The sequence below is a fragment of the Ostrea edulis genome, chromosome 6 (assembly GCF_947568905.1).
Source record: "Ostrea edulis chromosome 6, xbOstEdul1.1, whole genome shotgun sequence".
NCBI classification, from domain to species: Eukaryota; Metazoa; Mollusca; class Bivalvia; order Ostreida; family Ostreidae; genus Ostrea; species Ostrea edulis.
The window spans coordinates 67,265,152-67,289,363 of NC_079169.1; the positions used below are offsets into that span (position 1 = coordinate 67,265,152).

A 24,212-nucleotide genomic window follows, 5' to 3' on the forward strand; every position below is an offset into this window, starting at 1 on the left:
ACCGTTACTGCTACGCCCGTAAGCGTCATGCGTAGGACAAGATCTTCGGTACTTCAGCTAATGCATGTGATGTCTTTCATCGAGTGAGAAATTCTAGAAAAGAACGTAAAACAAAAACGTATGTGCTTCTGCCCTTGAATGGTAGCACAGAGTTATTTTGTATACTGCTTCATCTCCAGTCAGGTGTTTAATAGGTTTATAAAAACTACACAATTTTCAAGCTGATAAATGTTGAGCATTTTCGGAATTTTATATTAGCGAAAGAAGGTGGGTGCCATGAAATCGACAATAGTATCTACAGTTGATCAGATGACATCTAAATTTCTGTGACACATTCTCGAGCGTACGTAAAACGAATTTTTAGTATCTTTGCTGCAAACGTTTGTAAATTTTCTTTCCAAGATTCTATTCCCATAAGACTGACAGATGGCGATACACCAACTTCCGGAAGAGTGGAGGTGTACATTGACGGTAAATGGGGATATGTAACAGTGACTGGAAAAACAGCAGTAACAGCTAGGGTAATCTGCAGTCATATTGGGACTTCCAGGTGAAACTTTCGTGTGGATGTCTATATATCAGTACTACATTTTACCGTAGTAAATCAAAGTTTCTTAGTATTTAAATTTCGTTACTATGGCAATCTGAGATTTATTTAGTTCTTTCATATGATGAAATAAATTTATCGAATGACTTTTACTTGATTTTAAAATTATTTCCAATTTGACTTGACAATTAGTTCGGCGACCAAAGCTTTTCCAGTAAATTCAGGATTTTATGGAAAGTCGTCGAGCATAGCTTGGTTAACATCGTTGCAATGTTCAAGTGTCACAGACAGATTGGAGAATTGTGCTCATCAAGTCAGCAGTGAATTTCTCACATCAGTTAATTTTGGGGTTGTTTGCCAAGGTAGCGTGTTTTCGAAACATATTTCAAATTGATAAAGTTGAATTTTTTATTCAAATTAATAATATAAAATTGATAAATTATAATTATAATTGTATGTAAATGAAGGTGTCACAGCTGCTACATATTATGCCATTATTCGTTTCAGACAGGGACTCGTTTTCAGTTAGATTAGCTAATAACGAGACGGCATACAGAGGCTATGTGGAAATATTATTGGGCGGCGTATGGGGGACTATTTCACCATTTTACTCTTCGTACACTTATTGGGATAGAAAAGAAGCGACAGTAGTATGTAGGGAACTTGGACTTCCATAGTAAGTACCAGCAGGAATGTATGAGACATGCCTGTTTCAGTGGCGGATCCAAAGAAATTCAATAAGAGGTTACAGTCCAAGTTTGAATCCATTTCAATGAAGGGGATTGAAGACCCCAACATTGCAAAAATGACCTTTTAGAAAAAATATTCCACTAAATGGAGGTGTAACCCACGTAACCCCATCTAGATCCTGTTTAGATGTAATTATAAATATGTATATATGTCTTTTGGTCAGCTTAATAGTAAATCCAAAGCAGAAATTGCAGACTTCAAGAATCCTTCATTAGTATGAATGTGGGATTGGGAATTTCGCATCACCTGTTATCATGTCAATGTGTTGAGATGTAAATTCAACGCGAGAGTTTGATGTGTTTAGAGGCAGAAAAACCGGAAGTTTATTTTTCTAAGTTAAGATAGATCTACAATTTCATCATTTATATCATGACGTCAAAACAAAGACCATAACTTCACCTTTGTCATATGTTCTCAAGTTTATATTTTTTGTCAAGATGTAAGCGCCATGCATAGATCAAAATTTGCGATACTTAATCGAAAGCTGGTGGAGCCTTTACATGAGTGAGCAATTATCCATTTGGGTATAAAACAATACACAGTGCACTTAAATAGAAAACAAATAGAAATTTTCAGATTATTTTTTTAATATAAAAAGAACTAAATATCCCCCACAACGCTGTCAGAGTTCTTGCTACATTGTTTCATTTTAATTTTATATGAAATGCAGATCCCAGAATTATCATCATAAATTTGCATAGCCATTGGCGGATATAACGTCATTTCCTCTTTCAGTTCGGTGTCCCTTCCCGTCACTAACAGTTTGTTTGGCTCCCGGCATACTGTGCGGTGGGTAGAAAAGATAATCTGTTCCGGCACTGAGCAGTCGTTACTAGACTGTGATATCGATCCTGGGAGCGTTTCCTACATCAGCGCCCCGAAGGCCGGTGTGATATGTACAGGTAGGTATGTCTAACGCTGAATGTCATTTGTCTTTGATATCTTACAAGACGACTTTTTTTAAAACCGGAAGTCATCCTGAACCGGTGGGTTCCGACGAGTAAATAATATATTTGTATTGCCTCGGACTAGGATGACGAACCGTCATTGGATTGTTTGATTGTATATTGTTTAACGTCCCTCTCGAGAATTTTTCACTCATATGGAGACGTCACCAATACTGGTAAAGGGCTTAGAATTTAGGCCTATGCTCGGCGAGTTCAACCGTTGAGCAGTGGTGGTTCTTTAGCGTGCCACACGTACTGTGACACGCGACATCTGTTTTTGAGGTCATCTCCAAGGACCCGTGACATTCACACCTGATACCTAGCATTTGGCGATGGAACTGTCACCACCTGTTTTAATGACGTAGGTCTAGATCTGTCGCGGCCGGGATTCGAACCCCGACCTTCCGCCTTCGGGGCGAGCGCTCTACCTCTAGACCACTGCGGGAGTTCCGTCATTGGATAAAACGCGTCACGTCTTTGCCGTCTAACATCACTAATTAGGTTTGTTATTGCCCGTCTACAAAAAATAAATTTGTCCATAGCTTCACTTTGCTTTCTATAATAACAATATAGATAGATATATAGATAGATAGATAGATAGATAGATTGTAAACACTTTCATTGGATTGATTTATTGATTGATTGATGTCTTCCGCCACACTCAACAATTTTTCAGTTATCTGGTGGCTCCCAGTTTTTATTGGTGGAAGAGAGAACCCAGATACAATGTACCTGGGAAGAGACCACCGACCTTCCGAAAGTAAACTGGGAAACTTTCTCAATTACCGTTGTATCATATGATGCTATTTTTTTCTGCAGATATCAGTGATGTACAGTATCGCATTACATCAAATACATCAGCCGGCAGGATTGAGATTCTAATAGACGGAACCTGGGGTGGAATCAACAAGAAATCTTGGAGTAAAAAGTCAGCGTCATTACTTTGTAAACATCTACAGAAACCTTTGTAAGTACTCTTAATATTTCTAATAGCATATGTTCATAAGATAAAGTGCCATTGCTGTGTAAACACCTAAACACCTAAAAACCTTTGTAATAACTCTTCAGATTTCTAATACACATGCTCATCAGCTAAAGTGTCAATGCTGTCTGAATATCACAAGAGACAAGAACCACGTGCCTCACCGAGTCCATCTTCGAACGAATCCCTTAAACACTTCATTTGACATGTTCAGTATTTCATTCATGTATATATCAGTAAATAAATAGGATTGCATGGGTAGCAATACCTATACAAGTTTTCACCACTAGTCACCACATTGGTCACTAGTCAGTTATAACAGGTCATGATTAATATGTATCAAGTAAATAACGGTTGTCCATGAAAGGTGAAGACAACGAACAGTGATCAATCTCATAACTCCCATAAGTAACACAAAATAGACAGTTGGGCAAACACGGACTCCTGGACACACCAGAGGTGGGATCAGGTGCCTAGGAGGAGTAAGCATCCCCTGTGGTTGTCCATGTAACAATGTACATGTCAGTTCTTCATCGTGCACGACGTTATTATCACTTCTAATGCTGAGCGCATGGCGAAAGAACAATCGCTATAGCTATTTGATGACTCTAGCCTGGGATCGAACCGAGAGCTTAAACTCACGAAGCAGTCCACTGACTGGGTGTATACAGTATAGAAAAGAAATCCATGAATTCAAAACGAATATTTAGATTATGTTAATCATAAGAAATGAAACCTTAACGCTTCAGAACCAAACGAAAAGTGCTTCAGTTTATTGAAAATTTGTTATCAAAGAAATGAAAATCGATATATTTCGAGTTGTACTTCTGTTGGTTTTGAGTAGTATATATGGCACCAACCAAATGATCATTTCATTAATAAGTCACGAAAGTATAGTGGCTCTCTTCCCAACCTGGAGGTCCTGGGTTCGATTCTTGATCCACGCGTCCTGACAAACCTAAGATGTTTAACAAACGTAGTGCCTGTTTCCCACTTTGTTTCCGCTGTTTCCGCTTTGGGAAGCGAAAGTGACGTGTCTGTCATATATGGCCTTACAAAAGAGATTCTGTGTCATGGCGAGCATTGGCACGATACAGAACCCTCACTGCTGCGGCCTTGAGTGCTATGCATGTTTCAAAATATGTGCCACTTCATCTTTAGTTGGGAAGTCTCTATATGAAAGAGAAATTCTGGAATTAGACGTAAAATAACATTGAAAGGAATAAAACAAACATAAAATTCATGATTGTATTTGGAAATATTGCTGTTCATCAACAGAGAAAAGTTTTGTGTTTTTAGCCTTCTTCCTATTCTATCCGGTGACCAAATAATGATCTCTTTATGTACAAATTTTCTTGAAGATTCCTCACTGAATGAATTAGGTATTCCTATTTACCTGCTTCTATTTTGTTTTACAAAATGTATTAAAAAAAAAAAAAACCAAAAAAAAAAAAAAAAAAAAAAAACAACAACAAAAAACCCGATAAATGTCAAAAGGTAAGCTAGGTTTCAACAGAGAACATCTTTTGAGTTCTTGGGTAAACTAAAACGAAATTGTCTAACAAAATGGCTTTCTGTTTAGTTCCCATGCGTTACCGGTTGTGAATGACGCTTTTGGATTTAGCTTCTGGGAGTGGTTGACATCTGTTAATTGCTACGGAACTGAAACCGATCTTATCAAATGTCCAAACGACGTTACAGGGCGGTATGGTACGGTCGGTGTGGGATCTGCTGGAGTTGTTTGTACAGGTAAGTTAGCAACAGAGTTAACCGATTGTGTAAAATCAGTATGAATGATGAACATTTTTATTTTTTTAACGTGTGTGGTTTGTACAGATTGTTCCTTCTTTCATACATGGTTATGTTGATGAAACGACTTGTTGACAGAGACCCCTTCTTGTTTTTCTATAGATTATGACAATCTTAGTATTCGCCTTTACAATGGAAGTTCAGCAGGCAGAGTGGAAGTTCTCTTAGACGGTATATGGGGAGGTATCGACGCCAGTACTTGGACACATTCTAAAGCAACCATCGTGTGTAATCAGATTGGATTGCAAGGGTAATGTCGTTGTGGATAATTCTTTCCCAATATATGCATCCACTATACTGTACTCCTGTCAATACGGCAATGTAACTTAGCTGTGCATGATGAACATCTAAACAGTATTGAGGTCAATACATTCTCAGAGAGCTTTGTGAATATTGTATTTATCGGGTAGGTTAGGTATCGTAGTAACCTTAAAAATGTCAACGTTTTGAAGCATGTGATTGAATGATTTAAAACATCAAACTGGTTGTAGAACCTTCAAAACGATAACCTGTTGGGATTTTGTGTGCAGTTAGAGTGTAAGACCTAACGGAAGGTAAATAAAGACGCGAAATTATGTTTAATATACCGGTATCAATCAATTTTAAAACATTGAAACCAACGTTTAGAACTTACCAAACGCTGAATGATTGGTAATATTTAGATGGGTTCAATGCTACTAAAATTCAACAATTGTTACACTTGTTTGTGATAGAAATCACCTTTTACAATAATAACGCCAGACTAAGTCAAAATTGAATAGCGACGTGAGTGTTCATTAAACGACCAAAATTATCATCAATCATGAAAAGGTGAACATAACGAACATCGATCAATTTCATCATTACCACACAAAATCCAATATTAAGAGTATGACAAACACGGATCCCTGGACACATCAGAGGTGAGATCAAATGACTAGGATGGGTAAGCATCCCCTGTTAACCGGCCACATCCGCGATGGGCTATCTATCTTGATCATACATGACTGAGTAATCCGTAGTCAAAATTTAAGTAAGTAAAGAACGACACGACAATTGGTATGCAACATGTCAGACAACAATTGACCCAATGACAGGTTGTATCTGTAAATCAGATATTTGTAAGGACCCCAGAGTTTGCGCATTGCTGAATTTAAATGAGGCTGTTCAAACCCCTGTAACATCAGGATATTTTATCAGTAGCTTGCCTCAATTTAAAAACTGATCATGTGCAGAAAATTCTCTTGCGTATAGAATCAGCTGAGAGACATAAACACCATATGCAGGTGGCAATGGAGTATTGCTAATAGATATGGGAAGTTGACGACGGGGAAGATGAAGTTATCTAGTTTTTCACAAAGGTGATTTGTTGGTTTGTCGATAACATCTATGTTCAATAATATATCAAATGATGAAGCAGATGTGGAAGACTCTGATGTCTTTTATTTTGAGTTCACCATATCACTTTGGAAAGGATGAAGTGAAATAGTCATTGGATCTGGTCGGTTTTTTATCATGGTCAACAAAAAGAAATTTTATGATACAAAAGTTAATATTTTATACACAGACAATGTTTCCTGAATAGTTTTAACAGTTTCCTTTGTTTTATGTCACGAGTAATCCCGAACAATTGACTGATTATGAAACCCTATAACAAGCAGTTTTTGTCATGATTTTGAGGGCCTCCGTGGCCGAGTGGTTAGAACATCGCGCTCAAAATCACACGGCCTCTTACCTCTGCTTGACGCAGCGGATTCGAATCCCGCTCGCGCCGGTAAGTGAGAAAGCTTCCCAGTTTACTTTCGGAAGGACGGTGGTATCTTCCCATGTACATTGTATCTGGGTTTTCCCTTCCACCAATAAAAACTGGACGCCACCAGATAACTGAAAAATTGTTGAGTGTGGTAGAAAACAGCAAAACAATCGTCATGATTTGTAATCTTTCCCTCCTTCATGAATAATGATAAACAAATTGGATGAGTCTAAATACAAAGGACTCATCTAATGTCGGAATATGAATAGACATAGTGCTTTTTCCGTTTACAAATCGCTTGACATTATTTATTTGATCATCATCTAGTTTGCAAATACAACCTTTCATTGGGTCAAATGCTGTCTGACGTGTTTCATGCTGATTGTTAGGCCGTTCTTGGCACACTGATTTTGACTACGGATAACTCCGTTTACCTGATCAAGATATAGGGCTCATGGCGGGTGTGACAGGGGATGCTTACTCCTCCTATGCACCTGATCCCACGTCTGATACATGTACATGTATATCCAGGGGTCTGTGTTTACCCAACTCTCTGTTTTGTATTGCTAATAGGAGTTACGAGATTGATCATTGTTCGTTATCTCCGTCTTTCATTAGAATCATTATATTTTTATTCATTGGAAGGTATGCATGGTTTTCGCTGAATGCATATGCTGCATATATGATTGGTAGCTTTTAAAAAAAAAATTAAATAAGCATTATTTTTTCGTCATGATACTGCTAATACTCAAACACGTTTAAAAAATTAGATTATGAAAAACACATTTGGTAACAGATATCGACACTGAAATAGTTATTTTCAACTACATGGGTTGGTTATTTATTGTTTAACGTCCCGCTCGAAAATTTCTCACTCATATGGAGTCGCAACTATATACGGAAATTATATGTGAAATTGTTGACTGTCACCTTGCGTTTCGTTCAAACCCTAATTATATTATAATTTACTAAATATATATGTCATCAGTACTCAAGAAAGAGAAATCCCTCTCACTTTTTCTTAAGCTTGCATTGGGACATTCAGGCAGATTTAGGTTATTCATTTCTTGATCGAATTTGCCTTGAAGAAAAATATAAATATCTGGACTCGAATATATTAGAAACTATTTAGCATTGATTACTTTTTTTCATTTCTAAAAAGCATCTGCGATGCTGTGAAAATGCATGGACAGTATACGTGAACGTCTTTCTTTTAGGTTAATAATATTGCAGGTAGAATAATGAACCAAAAAGATCTACATGAAATTTGTAAAATTTTAATAAAGAAAGTAGAACCATGCTTGTGCATTACTCTTTGCATATAATGTAAAACAACGGAAATATTTCATGATTTGATAAGAAAATTAGATTCAAACACGTCAACATATTTCTGATAATGATAAATATTCATGTTTATAACTTTATACAATTAATCGGAGTACATTTCGTGTATTGGTAAATAAGTTACATATAGGCGTTATTATTGCAACTATATTTTAAACAAACTTTGCATTAGTTCTATATTTGGTAATCCCACTTATAATACCCCAACTTCCTTTTCAATAATAAAATTCTTCAAAATCACACTTCAGTTTTAAAACCACTTAGAGTACTAGTCAATGGGACAATTAGATATGAAATACTGTACCTATACTGATACCCAAACTTCACAAAATCGCTTACAAACATAAATACATTAATGGATCTTCCAAGCCCGTATTTCTTCTCCTCACGAAAATAGTAACTGCTGTGAAGGAGAAACTTCAAACGTATTGTGCCACAATATAAACCAGAAGTGGTGTATATCAAATGTGGATTCTAAAAAATTCTTTTAAATTTTAAAAACATGAATGACTTTACAAAACCTTACACGACCCGGTCGTGACGACCGTTCTTCACAGTAGATTAAAGACCAGATGTTTTGAGCTCATAGATAGTTGCTTCTTCAATAAAATGGAAAAAGGAAGTATTCATATCTAGTTATCAGTCATTCAAAATTACTTTGTTAAACACCACTCTGATTCTACGCACAAGTACTCTGAACTTGATATTGAAATGATGCTGTAGTTCCTAATCGACAATATCTTCGCAGTCTTTGGTGAACAGGTCTTCCAACAGTCTGTTGGAGTCCCCATGGGCACGGATTGTGATCCTTTACTGGCTGACCTGTTTTAATATTCTTACGAGGGAACATTTATTCAAAAACTTCTAAATGAGAAGAAAAAATCTTTTGCTGTTGCCTTCAACTGGGCATTTAGACATATCGACGACTCTTTATTTATTAACATTTTCATTCATATGTCGATTCGACATACCATTAGCTTATAGTTGTGTCACTTCATCCCTTCCAATTTGATGTTGATATATAAATCAAATGTAATATTCACCTCGAAGGCGCGTGCACGTGAACAACATAACTATCCCAATTTTTCTAGTTTGTTGTATCTCAGCAAATGAAAACGTTTGAAATTATTCTATTATACACATGTAATTATGATGAAATACAACATAGTCAAACTGATAATAAGAAAATAGTCTTTTTATACCTATAAAATATTCCATACATGTGATCGTTTTTAGACGAAACGGATTCGCTGTCACCAGCAGTCTTTATGGGACGTCGTCCACACTGACCTGGTTAAAAGTAGGGGGATCCTGTTCTTCAGATGTGCAGATTTTAAGCTGCAATGTTGACGTCATGGCAAAACATCTCTCTCCAAGACAGGAAGCGGGGGTTATCTGCACAGGTATTCTCTCTCTCTTATCTCCCCCTCTCTCTTATCTCCCCCTCTCTCTCTGTGGAAAAGTAGGACTTATTTATATGGGATTGATGGTTTCCCTTCTGCAGAATTCAGCAATGATTTACTCGAAATATACAATGGGAGTTCATACGGAACTTTGCGGGTTTTCCTGGACAACGAATGGGGAACACTTAATGCAGATAACTGGGGAGAAAAAGAGGCAATTGTGGCGTGTCGACAGCTTGGCTTGATTTCGTAAGTAACTCATGAAAGTCTACATTTCGCGCTCGTTTTAAAGCTATCATTTGAAGCAACACAAATATATATTATAGAAACTTAATAAATGTTTTAGAAAATTGAATCCTTGTCTCCAAAATTCACTTGGATTCGTTTATAACATACATGTAATATTATGATAGTACTTCTTTTACAAAATCTAGACTATTGACCACATGTATTCCTTTACAGTCAACATGATTATTTATTTGATGTGGCTTAACATAATGAATTGTTTTCGCACTGTCTACACAGAACGAAGGCGTTGGCTGTAACGTCGGAATATTTCGGACCTTTGGGTGACCGATTGTGGATACAAGAGTTCAAATGTACAGGAAGCGAACGAAATATATTAGAATGCCCCTTGTCCATCTATGGATATTTAGATGTTCACGTAAAAGACGCTGGTCTTATTTGCCAGGGTATGTAATATAACATAGCATCCTACTATACAGGATGTACCGATTCAGAACTATGTGATAGGAGTGTTCTTTCTTTTGTATTTGCGAAACTTCCAAACGTGTGTATCTTTTAAGATAGGGAAAGTTTTACCATAAGACTCACAGGAAATAACAGTACACAGGGTGTTGTGGAAGTATTTTTGGCGGACACGTGGGGAACTATAGATCCAACAAACTGGGATAATAATGGAGCTAAATCCGTTTGTAGACATTTACAGATACCGAGGTAAGAACTGATGTGAAATAATTTCTCACAAATATCCCTCAATTACGATAAATAAAACAAAACATCAATATATCTTAAATGTGGACCTGATTCCATGGATGTACAAAATAAAATAAGGGCTGTTCACCCCCCTCAAATGTATACAAATCGGGATTATTATGATAAACATTAAAGTATAAAATAAAAGTTTCATGCCGATTGTTAGGCTGTTCTTGGCACACTATATTTGACTACGGATTACTCCTTTTACCTGAAAAAGATATAGGGCTCATGGCGGGTGTGACCGGTAGACAGGGGATGCTTGCTCCTCCTAGTCACCTGACCACACCTCTGGTATATCCATTTGTCCGTGTTAGCCCAACTCATTATTTTGTATTCCTTAAAGGACACATCGCATGTTTCTAAACGTTTTAATTTTTTTCAGCAAAATTCATTCATTTAATGCCCAAAACTACTTTACATGTGTTTTAAATAAAACAGTTTGCGTAGTTTTTTTTTAGTTTGAAAGCGATGAAATTCAAATCTTGCAATATGCATATTTTCTTCCATATTCTACACGCCATTATCTGTGACGTCATGTGCGACCTCGAGCGAGAAGGTTTGCAAACAGTTGTTAGGCATTTCATACACAGATTAGATTTAATTGACTAAAAAACCAATTATCACATTAACGGCTTGTAAATAACTCTGCATTAGTCTGTTTTGTGTCGTTTAAGGGTGTACTAGATGTCAGTTGAAGGGATTTAGACTGTTTTCTTCAATTTTTGAAGGAAGGTATGGGGGGAAAAGACGTGAATATTTTTGCCGGTGTTATAGAACCAGACTTCCCCCCATAGTGAGACTTCCCCCCGGAAGTCTGGCTCTAGAGTGATCCTTCCCCCTGCGGAAGTCTGGCTTTAGAGTGAGCCTTCCCCCGGTAGTCTCGCTCTAGAGTGAGCCTTTCCCCCAGCAGACTTACTCTAGAATAATCCTTACCCCCAGGGGGAAGACTCACTCTAGAGCCATAAAACCCTCTTGAAGTCTCGCTCTAGAGGGACACCCCTCTTTCATCCCCTCCTGCGCAAACTATCAAACAAAAACAGAGTTATATACAGGTATCTTTACTTTGTAAATAATTTTCTCACTCTTTTTTTAACATGCAAATGTTTTTAAGCATGTAATTAAGGAACGGTTAATAACTTGAAAAATAATCAATTTGCTGTAAAGTAATTATGTACAAAAGTAATACATAAACATAAGATCATACAGCTTTCAATATGAATTCAGTATGATTTTCGTTAGGATGTCACCACACTATAATATTCTATATATTGTATTATTATATTGTATATTTTGTACTAAATATAAATGTTTTTGATGCAATCATATGAAATGTATTTAGAAAGTATCTTTTTAAAACCACATTTTTTTCACATCAGGAATCAAAACTCCTTGTACTATCATTATCTTCTATACATTGAAAACGTCTTCATAAAAGCTATGTTGCATCATATTCCTATTGACTGTAGTCCTATAATTTTTTTTCGCAGTCGCTTTAGTTTCGCTGTTAAATCAGGAATTTTTAATCAAGAGATTTCCCACCAATGGCTTTCAAGAGCGAGTTGTACTGGAAGCGAACCCACGTTGTTTGACTGCAGACTGTTTGTTTCGGGACAAATAGAGACGACTAAGGCGGCTGCTGTTATTTGTACCGGTAGATATTTATTTATTTGCTCTTCTTGAAGTTGAATTATTTGACAATTTTATATGCAAGGATGTTTATGGATTTTTTGTTAATTAAAATGTATACATGTAGGTACATTACCTGAAGAAATTATTTCAAAACGTTTACTCAGTTCATAATCATAACGTAATGACTTTTTGTTTTGTTCATGTATTTTCTATAACAAACGTAAGATACCAACCATGTACCAAAAATCTGATCAACCGTCAGTCAGCTACCTAACGTTTGGTGGACTATATTCACCTGTAATTGCTATCACATATAGAATTATTTTATTTGAGCAAGTTCAGCCAACTTTGAGATACCCGATAATTGATCGATACATTGCAATCAGATCTTTGTTGACGCATATTTGAATATGATCAGGTGGTTTGTTCTGTTAAGGAGAGGTGATGGTGAGGGTACCAGTATTATTCCAAGCTGAAAGATCCAAACGTGTAAAGGTTAAGCTTTCATAAGATCCCTATATATGCAGCTACCGGGGCTTCTCATATGACGAAGTCTGCTTTGTAATCGATAATCAATGTAACCATGCTTGCTTAAGCTACATCCACCAGCCAACAAAGTTTGTCTACCCCCTTTTCAAATTCAATTAGTGGATTTTTAGATCTGAAAAAGACGATATCCTATTTCCACTACTTACTACTGTCAGGGCACATCCATAGCAATTTGTCAGAAGGCATGGTGGATGTACAGCAAGCCCCTAAGAAACCGGCAAACAGCATTCAAATGAATCGAGATACCTTCGATTGGATTGTTATGCATTTACTAACAACTGAAAATCTCTTCTATGAATTATAGATACCTTTGATTAATTCCATTAATAAGATCAACAATTCAATTGCTGTGCACTTAATGTAATTCTATTAATTAAACCATACATTAAATTTATTCATGGAATAACCATTGTCAGCAATTCAACACATTTATACTTCGAACAAGTCTTTTTTTCAATTGAATTGTTGCTCTATCTAAAATTGTACCATTGAATTATTTCAATGGAGGATCTATGTGTAGGGGCAACAGGGAATGCATCCTCCAAATGATTGAATGTATCATCAATCATTTATGATATCGGTATCATGAAACGAATTAATGCGCGAATACATATAATATGAATATATTCAAGTAACGCAAGCACGCAATAATTCAATTAGAATTGTATACAATAATTAAATTCAAAAGATATTCAAATGAATCAATGTATGCAACAATTCAGTTTATGACATCGTTCATTATTTTAGAGATATATCTTTGATATCGTTGAACATATCCGTAATTGAGTAATAGAAATCAATAGAACTAAGAAAGTTTCAAGCTGTACTGAATTAAAAATAACATACAGCATACACACAAAAATTCCATATATCACTTAACCGTCATGTTTGGCCCCAAAACCAGAACCTATATATTTATCATAGTAGTATAGATGTAGCTCAACAATCAACATTTTAGCACACACCCCCACCCACTATAACGAATATTGATAAGTCAAAATATTTCATGAAATTGGCTGTTGGCAAGGCTTTGCTTTAAGCCCTTCTGATGCAGGCAATATATTGAAGTCACAGACAAAACCTTCCCGACTGATTATGGATGTGTTTGCTATGACAAGGTGTGCAACAACTTCAGAGGTTGATTTTTATAGTGATTTTTGTAGACGTCAACAAAAGAAACGCATGTCGATAGAAATTCAGTTTTAATGACATATATCGATTTTCTAGAAGTTGTTTTGGAAATAATAAAACGATGATTGTAGGACTTCTTTAATGTCGAAATATCCATTTGAATCTGGATTATCTTGTGTGGGTTTCTACATTTTAGGAGAGCTTAGATATGAATTGTGTGTTTTACAGGATCTCCCGAAGTGCGTCTCGTTCAAGCTAACAACAGTAAAAGTGGCTTAATAGAACTAACAATAGAAGGAGAAAAAGGTTATGTGTCCCCAGTGGGAGCAAACGAAGCAAAGGTTATTTGTCGTCAGCTCGGTTATTCCACGTAAGTATTTACACAATCATCACCGTGGACCATCGTGACCATGGTGAAAAGATTCAGTAACGTACGAGTTCCAGATTTTTTAAGCGATCGGTCTCTTATTTTTCTTTAAAAAAACCAACATAAATGAGAGTTTTCTTTGTTTAAAACATATCGCATGGAAGGCACAGCCGTATTAAGAAATAGAATATGACCCACACTTTGAATGAAATTAGTTACTTTTCTCAAACACTTGTGTTTAATATCGTGTAACTAAGAAAATTCGCAGGGATGTTTGCTTCTTGAGCTAAATTTAAGGGTTGAAATAATTTGAGAAAGAACCATCATAATGTGTCATAAGAATACAAAAAGACATTCAATTTCTTATTAAATTGGGGTTCATAATAGTCTTTATTTTTACGAATTGCTTAAAAATGAAAATAACGCAGGGTGAAAAGATGGAAGATGTAGCGTTACCAAGGTGAAAAGATATCAAAGCTTCCCATATTGATTAATAAAAGAGTGTTTGAGAAAAGTAACTCTGTTTTTTAATACGTCTGTGCGTTCTGTTTTAAACAAAGAAAATTCTCATTTATGTTGTTTTTGAGAAAAATAAAGGGACCGATCGCTTAAAAAATCTGGGACTCGTGCGTTTCTGAATTTTTTCACCATGGTCACGATGGTCCACCGTGAACATGCCAAATTATATATTGCAATGCAGACAATTACAATAGACGTCACTATGTGTTGTTATATATATATATATATATATATATATATATATATATATATGGTCTGTTTTGCTGATTCATAAGCAACACTATTCCATTTGATATCAGATGCGTTGTATACGACCGTTTTGGTAGCGGTGTTGAGTGCTTTAACATTTTAAATACGATGTGGTTAACATTGTAAGTATATTCATCGCTTCAGAAACATTGCTTACTACGAAGGCTCTACAGCATTTCCTGCTATATATGGCCGCCGCTGGGCATCCTTGGTGTCCTGTCTGGGCACAGAAGAAAGTGTTTTTGATTGTTCCTTGACTATTGACGGAGCATTCAAAACAGAACATTATGCTTATCTTTCGTGTGAAGGTGAGTTACAAGGTGTCATTTTAGTTACATCAGAAAGCATCGAGTATCATCATATCTATAATAAGCAATCTGTATTATATTCATTCTTCCAATTCAACTAATCTTGAAAAGTGGAAATATTATCAAATTAAGTTAAGCATTAGTGGACAAATACTAAAATATTACTCATTATTGATAGTTTGATTTGATATTCTGCAAAATTATATAAATGTCGTAGTGCTTTTAGATCAGCATAATGGAACGTTTCTTCAAAGTAATAGGGTTTTATGCGGTTTCGGGGGAGCATATAATCGCTGCCATGTCTGTCCGTCCGCCCATCCGACCGAGTTCATATCTCATAAACCTTTCATCAGAAATTGATCATAATTTATCACAAATATTCCTTGGGACAGGGAATTTTGGACCATGATCATCTTGGAAGGGTTAAGGTCATTCCAAACATATACCTTATATAAGGAATAAGATGCTTACTTCAATAGTTTTTAAATCTATATGATTATATATGACATAAATAAGTAACAGGCAAATGACTCTCAGACAAATATCTCTATGGGTCAGTTTGTAAAGGTTAAGGTCACTTCAACATATATATTATATGAGGCAAACCTTCATCTCAACAGTTATTTATCTTTTGGTAAAAAAGTATTTTAAGATCATTTTGTAAAAGTTAAGGTCACTGAGAACGTATACCGTATATATGGAAATACTCCTTACTTCAACAGTTTTTGAACAAGTATTGGTCATATATATATATATGTATATACGTATTGGGTGCAGGGGTTCAAGTAACTTTAATCCCACTCGCGCCGGTAAGTGAGAAAGTTTCCCAGTTTACTTTCGGAAGGTCGGTGGTCTCTTCCCAGGTACATTGTATCTGGGTTCTCTCTTCCATCAATAAACACTGGGCGCCACCATATAACTGAAAAATTGTTGAGTGTGGCGGAAAACATCAATCAATCAATCAAGTAACTTATTTGAAGCGAACAGCAGTGTTACTTAAGTGCACATTAACTGCTATAACCGGCCGAAGCTGAAAGTAAATTTCCAGACATTAATTATGAAGGACTACTCCGAGATACGGTGAAGGCGTCAGTCCAAATATCAAGCCAAGCCGAATCTCAGCCGAGAATAGGCAAACACCGACCCCTGGGTATACCAGAGGTGGGATCAGGTGCCTGGGAGGAGTAAGCATTCCATGTCGACCGGTCACACCCGCCATAACCCCTATATCGTGATCAGGTAAACGGAGCTATCCGTAGTCAAAATTAGTGTGCCAAGAACGGCCTAACAATCGGCATGAAACACGTCAGACAGCATTTGACCCAATGATAAGTTGTATTGACAAACTAGATCGTTATAATGACAATAGAATTTGCGAAATGCCGACTTTAAAGGGGAAGGCAACCCAAAAGATGTTTACATGATAAATGATAGGATTAAGTATATGATAAAGATTTGTCATACTATTCTGTTGATATACGGCCTAGATAAGCTTCAGTACTAATTTGCAAACGTTAAAAATTAAAATTCCAGTTATCCATAGCGGCTTCCATGACGTGGAACTCTTTTGTATTCAAGACCACAAAAATCAACAATTTTGACGTCCCACCATCTGTTCCCGTTTTATTGAGATTCTTAGATCATCAAAGATGTGTGTGCATGTGGTAGATCTTACGAATAAATAGGTTGATGCCTTCCTGTAAAGCAGTTAATTACACTAATGCGAAGGAGAGATGCGGAAAAAAAATTCTCGAAATTCCCGACCCAACCACGTCATTTGAAAAAAAAAGACTTGTAAACTGTGGATTCATCATTTGCGTAATGACAAGTTGAGGTTCGAGACATTTGTATGAAGAAATGATGACCGTCTGCCTGGTCAGCGACTCGACTGAACAAATCTATACGGCTCCCAAACTTAACTGTTCGTGACTTGTCATGTTTACAGCACTACTGATGAAGTAAACCGGAACAGACGGTATGACGTCATCAATTAAACATCGATGGCCGCTCCCTTATCGGCGGGTAATTTCAGATACATGATAGATTAATATTGATTTAATTGTTAAGCAAGGAGTTTTGTTGTTAAAGACTCATTTACGGTATCTGTAAGTAATACTTTATTCATAAAAGCAACAATGTGGTTAGGGTTGCCTTTCCCTTTAAACGAAACTGTTGGAACCCCTGCACCATCAACTTGTTTGTCAGTAGCCTGCTTAGATTTAAAAACTGACCATACGCAGAACAAGCTCTTTTCTATCGAATCAGTTGAGAGATATAAACACCATATGCAAGTGATAATGGAATATTGCTACATGATGTCAATTTATGATGCACGGCTGATGTTTGCTAATCGTCAATAAAGTATCTGAATTTATTTCAAGCTTTAATTAATGAACTATTACAGTAGACCATATTTTTAAAGGATCGATGATTACGTTATTGTATTTCAGTCATGATATGTAGAATACATGCATTGTGAATTACAGACTCCTTTAAACTTAGTGTCGTGGATGGCATCGGACACCATCAGGGAACTCTTCGTCTGTCACTTGGAAATTTGCATGGCTATATATACCCGCAGTCACAGAGCTATTGGTCCGTAGCGGCAGCAAAAGTTGCTTGCAGACAACTTGGATTTCCTACGTAATGAGAATTATATATATATATATATATATATATATGTGTGTGTGTGTGTGTGTGTGTGTGTGTGTGTGTGTGTGTGTGTGTGTGTGTGTGTGTGTACGCGGTATTCATCGGCCCTATGATTTTAATTCTTTAAGTTATTCCGTCATCATCATAACTATTTGGTAGAGGTACAATATTTTCATGATTTCATTACAAAAGAAGTGCCACAAAGGACTAAGACTATTTAGACTTATGCATAACTCTCATGGTCGTTGTAGCGATGGTTCTTTATTGTACCAACGCCTGTCGCAACACGGGACCTCTTTGGTGAAGGTTATCTGAAAGACAGGCAGAGGAGTAATCATTACCTATGTTTACGGTTTAGGTTTGACGCAGCGATTGCATTAGCAGGGCTAGTGAATGAGAAATGGAATACCGTTTGAATTTTTTTTATATAATTGTTCATGGATTCACTAGAGACAATCCTGACGTAGGTTTTACCTGCTATACCTCTGCTCCATGTTTTAGAGGTTTCACTGTATATCATTACAACGGAAGTTTATAGTTGAATTTTAATCCTAGGCCTGTACAAAATAATCAGTTGCATTCATTCGTTGTATTTGCATATATACATGTATTTATAAAGTACCGTTCAAAAGAGCTATATTTAATGGTACAGATGTATTAAAATTGTTTCCTTTAAAATGAATACAATACACTGGTGCCGTACGTACAGGCCGCAGACACTTATATAATTACCAATAACACACAAAACCAATTGTTTTAGCTTTGATTAAATGACAAGAAAACTGTCGCATGACAATATAGTAACTCTACTATATACATGTAATACTTTCTCCAAAAAGACATCAGGGTCGGCCAGAAAAAAGAGAGAGATAAAACGATAATATTCGCAAATGACAGAAAACCTATGCCCGTTGCCAAATGCTTTTGGATGTAGGGAGGTTGAAAGGGCCATATAAAATACCCCCCAAAAATACATTTACATGAAAGTTTGTTTATAACCCGTGCGGGACGGCGGCTAGAAATAAATAATTTAACTAAACACGATCTTAAATATTCTCCTTAATAAGCAATTCTGTTGGTCAATACCTGAAGTCAATGAATGGATCATGCCACTTTATAGGTTATTACATTCTTTATATACACATGTATATTTAATTTCTGTTATAAAATTTAGAAATTCATTTCAAAATTAAGGATTATCTCCCTCATCCATAGCTCTTATCCTTAGACGAATTTGACTCCACTTATTTTTGGCACGCTGGATTTGGCTATAACAGCTCTAAAACTTCATTGTTATTTCGGACTTCAAACATTTCAGTTGAGCATCACTGAAGAGACGTTATTTGTCGAAATGCGCATCTGGTGCATCAAAATTGGTACCGTATAAGTTTTACATTGAATACATTTTCCCGCTATTCTATCAAACCTGGGAAAATGTAAATATTTATAATTATACTTTATCACCTTTATTTTATAGTTACAAAGTTTTCATCTATAAATACTTTGCACGGAAAACAGGATGGCAACTGATTTCATATTTAATATGCAGTGGAAACGAAAGACAAATTGGACAATGTAATAAATCTTACAAAAAAGGATTCTTGACTACGTATTTCTCCGGACTGATATGTACAGGTATGTATTTTAATATACATGTATACACAGTGAATGCATTCATATCAAAATATTGAGACATACAGCCCATTGGGATATAATATATACAGAGTAAATGCATTCATATCAAAATATTCACACACACATTGGGATAATAGAAAACGTTTTTATGAATAAGAATTGTTGCATATTAAAGAGACTTGTAACGTCTACAGGAATGGAACCTCTTAGTGTTTGTCCCATATTTTATTGTTTAGAGAGATAATCAAAAATAAAATACAAATGATTTCAATTGTTATTCAATTTTTGACTTTTAAGGTATGATAAACATAAGTTTATAGATCAAGAAATGCTTTAATTGTGATTTTATTACATTATGCAGTAAGGAGTTGATTTGTAGGTCTAATGATAATCACATTGACTAGGAGCAGTATACTTTGGACATTCTGTTTCTCCTGAACTAACTATCACAAGTTTTATCTTCCTAAGTCATGATATCTGCCCGATTCTACTTTGCGACGAGGAAATAATTTCATTTGTGTAATTACGTTTTCCATTTTACATCTCAATACTGAATATGTAGACATTTTACAAAACTAATCATTTACAAAGTATTTGTTCAAAAAGCTGTAGAATAATTAGTACCTTCTTTAACATAATTGTTGAATGGTTTTGAATGTTTTCGTTATACAAATAAACTACGTGACGTGTTTAAAACGTCTTGAAATTTGAAAGATTATGATGTTTTGATTTCCACCTCATAGCTACCATTTTAGATTATCATTATCAGATATCATTGGTTTGGCATGTAGATAAAAATGATGAAATATGGCTTTCTGATTTACAGAACTTGAAACTGTATTTCAATTGAATAACTGGTTATTTTTCCACAATTCATTCATCTAATGCCTCGTTCACACGAATGCGCATTAAATTTTACTTCGCATCAAATTTGATGCGAAGTAAAATAATGCGCATTAAATTAATTCGAATTAAATAGCGTTCACACGGCGGTAATATTTAATGCGAAGTAAACTAATGCGCATTAAATTCGTATGCATAGGGTGCGCGAAATAAATTAAAGAATAGACTATGTTATTGAAAATTATTTTTATAGATATTTTAATGAATATTGTGTAGATACAGAATTCTTTGTTCAAAACGCTATATACATGTGGTATACTACATGTTTACAATTTACATGCTGATCTACACATAAGGAGTTTTGTCGTGTTTATTTATAAGTTCCTAAGAAATTACTTGTAATTTCCTCTGACGACCAGCATTCAATCTAGACAATATATTGTTTCTTCATGGGCCCAATTTTAAAACTTCGGAACGTCTTTTTCACCATTCCGCTGACTACTGTTGTGACGTAATTTTTAATTACCAATACGTATTATAGGTCTACTATGACGTCATATGGTATAAAAAATTAACAATGAGCGGCATATTTGTTTTAAAAAATGAAAAAGAAAATCATATTTTCACTATTTTAAAACATTTTTGTCGTATTTAAAAACAATTCCTTCCACATGTATTACTCAGTATGCCTATGCAGAGCACAGATTTACGTCTGACATTATCTAATGACATGCTGTTTGTACATGTTTTTAGTGATTATTATCATTTTGCTTAGTTTTTCGTACAAAACTAACATTAATATATATAGCTGACCATGGGTATGATGCATGTGACCAGAATTGGCCATTACGCATGCATCTACATTTAATTCGAATTAGCTTCGCTTAGCGTTCACACGGAGCTAATGCGAAGTAAATTTAATTCGCATTAAATCGCGACGTCAATTTTAATTAAGAAATAAGGTATCATTTAAAAATATTTATCGGGATATAAATACGGGTTGGTCACGTGATCAAATTCCATAAAGCCCGAAGGGCTTTATGGAAAATTTGATCATGTACCAACCCGTATTTATATCCCGATAAATATTTTAAAATGATACCTTATTACTTATATTTACATTTTTGGTCGGTAACATTGCTGAATTGTGTTAACAACATGTTTCCATACATTTCAAATTGTTGACGTCCACAACGAAGCGTCACAGATGTTCAAAATGACGACAACACAAAACAAAGTTCTATAAAATGAAGAACTGTTTTAATTATTAAGACGCTAGAAAGCAAGTATATCAACATATACTTATACATTAACTCGGGAGTATATAATGGAAAACTCTTCCATATGTCTAATTTTAGGGGGTGGGGGAATTATGATTTAAACGGGGATGCGCAGTGTTACACTTAGAGTTGTGATGCGCTTTGACTTTTGAAAAGTGAAGACGTTGAAGACCGACTTTGAAAGATATTCTGTGGATATTACGGAGTTAACAGAAGACTGAGATGGAGGAACATGAAGAACAGGGCGGCAGTCGTCAGGTGTAGGCAAATTATTTATAGACAGGACCGAGGACGCAGCTCAGATGAATCTCCGGAAAGAACTGAACATCGCAGAGAATGTGGAACTGCACGAAGGTAAGGGACGGTTTGGATTTGGATATGTAATTGTTGATAAACATGAGCTCACTGAACGCTTCTTTTGACTCGATAATTTTTTGTAATAGGTTTTTAACGACGCCTCGCTTCGATGTCCCGACATAAACTTGCTGCTGTGGCACGTAAGCAGTGTGGTGTGTAGGTCTTAATGCACTTTGACGACTTATCGGCCATACATCCTGTGAATGACCTTTTTGCTAAAGCCTAATGTCATCGTCTAGCAGTAGGTACAATTCCGCATCACCGATGACCAGGGTGAAGTTGTAGCAGACGAAATTTTAGACATACATTAGGCCTAGTAGGCTAGTAACTAAAGACATTGTTTACAGTTATGCTTTTATCAATTATTGATGAAAGTCCACTGCTTGGAATACAAATAAAATCGTAAATACATTTTGTGGTGTTGATTTCATCTATTGAAAGATTTCTGTAGTAAGTGAGAGCGATTGCTAGATGTGTATTGCCTTAGTAAAAGTAGTACCTGTTACCTACTGGAGATGCCCCTAAATAAGGAAAATTGGGATCTATAAATAATCCACATAAACTGATATCTGCTTGTTTATGAAATTGCTTATACCTTTGAAAATACTGGTGTCTAGCAATAGGTTCATTTATAGTACCAAATGACATAGACGGAGTGGTTATTCGTATTGATTTCCCCATAATTTGTTTTGAAATATAATTTTCTTGACATTCAGTGAATCTAAAATGCTTTACAGAAGGAAATATTGATGCGGTTATTCTACCCTTCCTATGAAGAAACCATTCTGGATTTTCACTTTGACCTCTAGTAGCTTCCTCGATCTTATCTATCTGTTCAGAGTCAAAAATCTCTTTTAATTTTTCGGTAATAGAATGCATGTCACCTGCAAATCCCTTTTCCTTGAACACCTCTTCCATTGTTACAGTTTCTTCATTATCACTGTCATCACTCTCCATGTCATCACTATATAATGTTTGTGAAAGAATCGGTACCTTTACAAAGGTTGTAAAAATCCCTCTGAAGAGTTGCTTCTTGTCTCTGAAATGGAACTCTAGGGTCAAAGTTATCAGGTATGGGGACAACGGGAAGTGGATTTGACTGGTCTATTCTTGTGTCAATACCAGTTACTTCACTAGGCATTGTAACCTTTCTGGGTTTGTCCCATGTGCAAGGTACATCTGTACAGACTTCTGCACTTCGGTCTTGGTGTCGTTCACAAAATCTGGACAAGGAAAATATAAAGGCCACATAGTGCTTACACGCTCCACTATCCCTGTAATAAAGATCATGGTGATTATAGGATCCAACATTGGAGGATTACTTATTTTGCTTTTTTATCCTAGCTGCTTCAATATGAATGATAAAGTCAGTAATTATTTTGGTATTCTTATTTGCAGTTATAAATTGTCCCAATATACATGTACACGCTGAAAATGTATATTATATATATATATATATATAATATATATATAGTGTATACAAGTAGGTATAATTAAATAAATGAAGTATATGTACATACGCAACACAAGGACAGCCTGCTGATATTATTTCTCCAGATGATGATCTTAGTAAAATCCATGGTGTATATGGATCTGCAGATTGTCTGGTTTCTGGTACACACGTGCATTTCAGATACATAAATTCTGGGTGTAATCCATATGATGCTTGCACATTATCAATATGATTTGCCATGTGAAGTCGGTACCCGTTGTCCATCTTGTAGTTGGTAAGACGATCAGAGTTCCATCCACACTTATTCAGGAGATACACCAAAATATCAAAGGATTCCATATCTGGAATCTTCGATAAATCTTTGTTCCTAGCAAGAAAAAAAAATCAAAATTGATAAGTTTGCATGTTCGTTTTGCAATTTAGCTATAACTACATGTATATGCATGTAATTATTGAAATGTATACATGTTTGTGTAAATCTTCATACATCAATGCTAGTTTTGGTCATTATACATTTCAAATTTTCTTTTTCCATGAATTGCATATGGCTGAAGGTCCAAAAGCACATATACACACATTTAATCCCATGATTTTACTTGGAATAATGTATGGAAAGTACGATGAATTCTCAAATACATCTAGCAAAATATTACCAGTCTTCAACTTTGTTCATTGGTTCCAAAACTACACTCTGTGATTCAATGGTGACTGACCTACGTTTTCTGTC

At 35.6% G+C, this 24,212-nt stretch overlaps 1 protein-coding gene and 1 long non-coding RNA gene across 3 annotated transcripts in view; both read left to right on the forward strand.

Moving 5' to 3' along the window:
• LOC125683277 (scavenger receptor cysteine-rich type 1 protein M160-like) overlaps positions 1 to 24,212 on the forward strand; it is a 59,403-nt gene that overhangs the window by 14,151 nt on the left and 21,040 nt on the right. For both annotated transcript variants that reach the window (XM_048924258.2, XM_048924259.2), the window contains 16 exons: positions 403 to 550; positions 740 to 909; positions 1,055 to 1,223; positions 2,033 to 2,199; positions 3,064 to 3,211; positions 4,809 to 4,975; positions 5,138 to 5,285; positions 9,348 to 9,514; positions 9,616 to 9,763; positions 10,040 to 10,206; positions 10,321 to 10,471; positions 12,001 to 12,164; positions 14,051 to 14,192; positions 15,102 to 15,265; positions 17,752 to 17,908; positions 19,395 to 19,552. In XM_048924258.2, coding sequence (XP_048780215.2) covers positions 403 to 550; positions 740 to 909; positions 1,055 to 1,223; positions 2,033 to 2,199; positions 3,064 to 3,211; positions 4,809 to 4,975; positions 5,138 to 5,285; positions 9,348 to 9,514; positions 9,616 to 9,763; positions 10,040 to 10,206; positions 10,321 to 10,471; positions 12,001 to 12,164; positions 14,051 to 14,192; positions 15,102 to 15,265; positions 17,752 to 17,908; positions 19,395 to 19,552 — 2,535 coding nt within the window. The remainder of the gene's footprint in view (positions 1 to 402; positions 551 to 739; positions 910 to 1,054; positions 1,224 to 2,032; positions 2,200 to 3,063; positions 3,212 to 4,808; positions 4,976 to 5,137; positions 5,286 to 9,347; positions 9,515 to 9,615; positions 9,764 to 10,039; positions 10,207 to 10,320; positions 10,472 to 12,000; positions 12,165 to 14,050; positions 14,193 to 15,101; positions 15,266 to 17,751; positions 17,909 to 19,394; positions 19,553 to 24,212) is intronic.
• LOC130046912 (uncharacterized) lies at positions 21,448 to 22,446 on the forward strand. The gene is made up of 2 exons (XR_008795975.1): positions 21,448 to 22,029; positions 22,119 to 22,446. It is a non-coding gene; the product is annotated as an uncharacterized LOC130046912 (long non-coding RNA).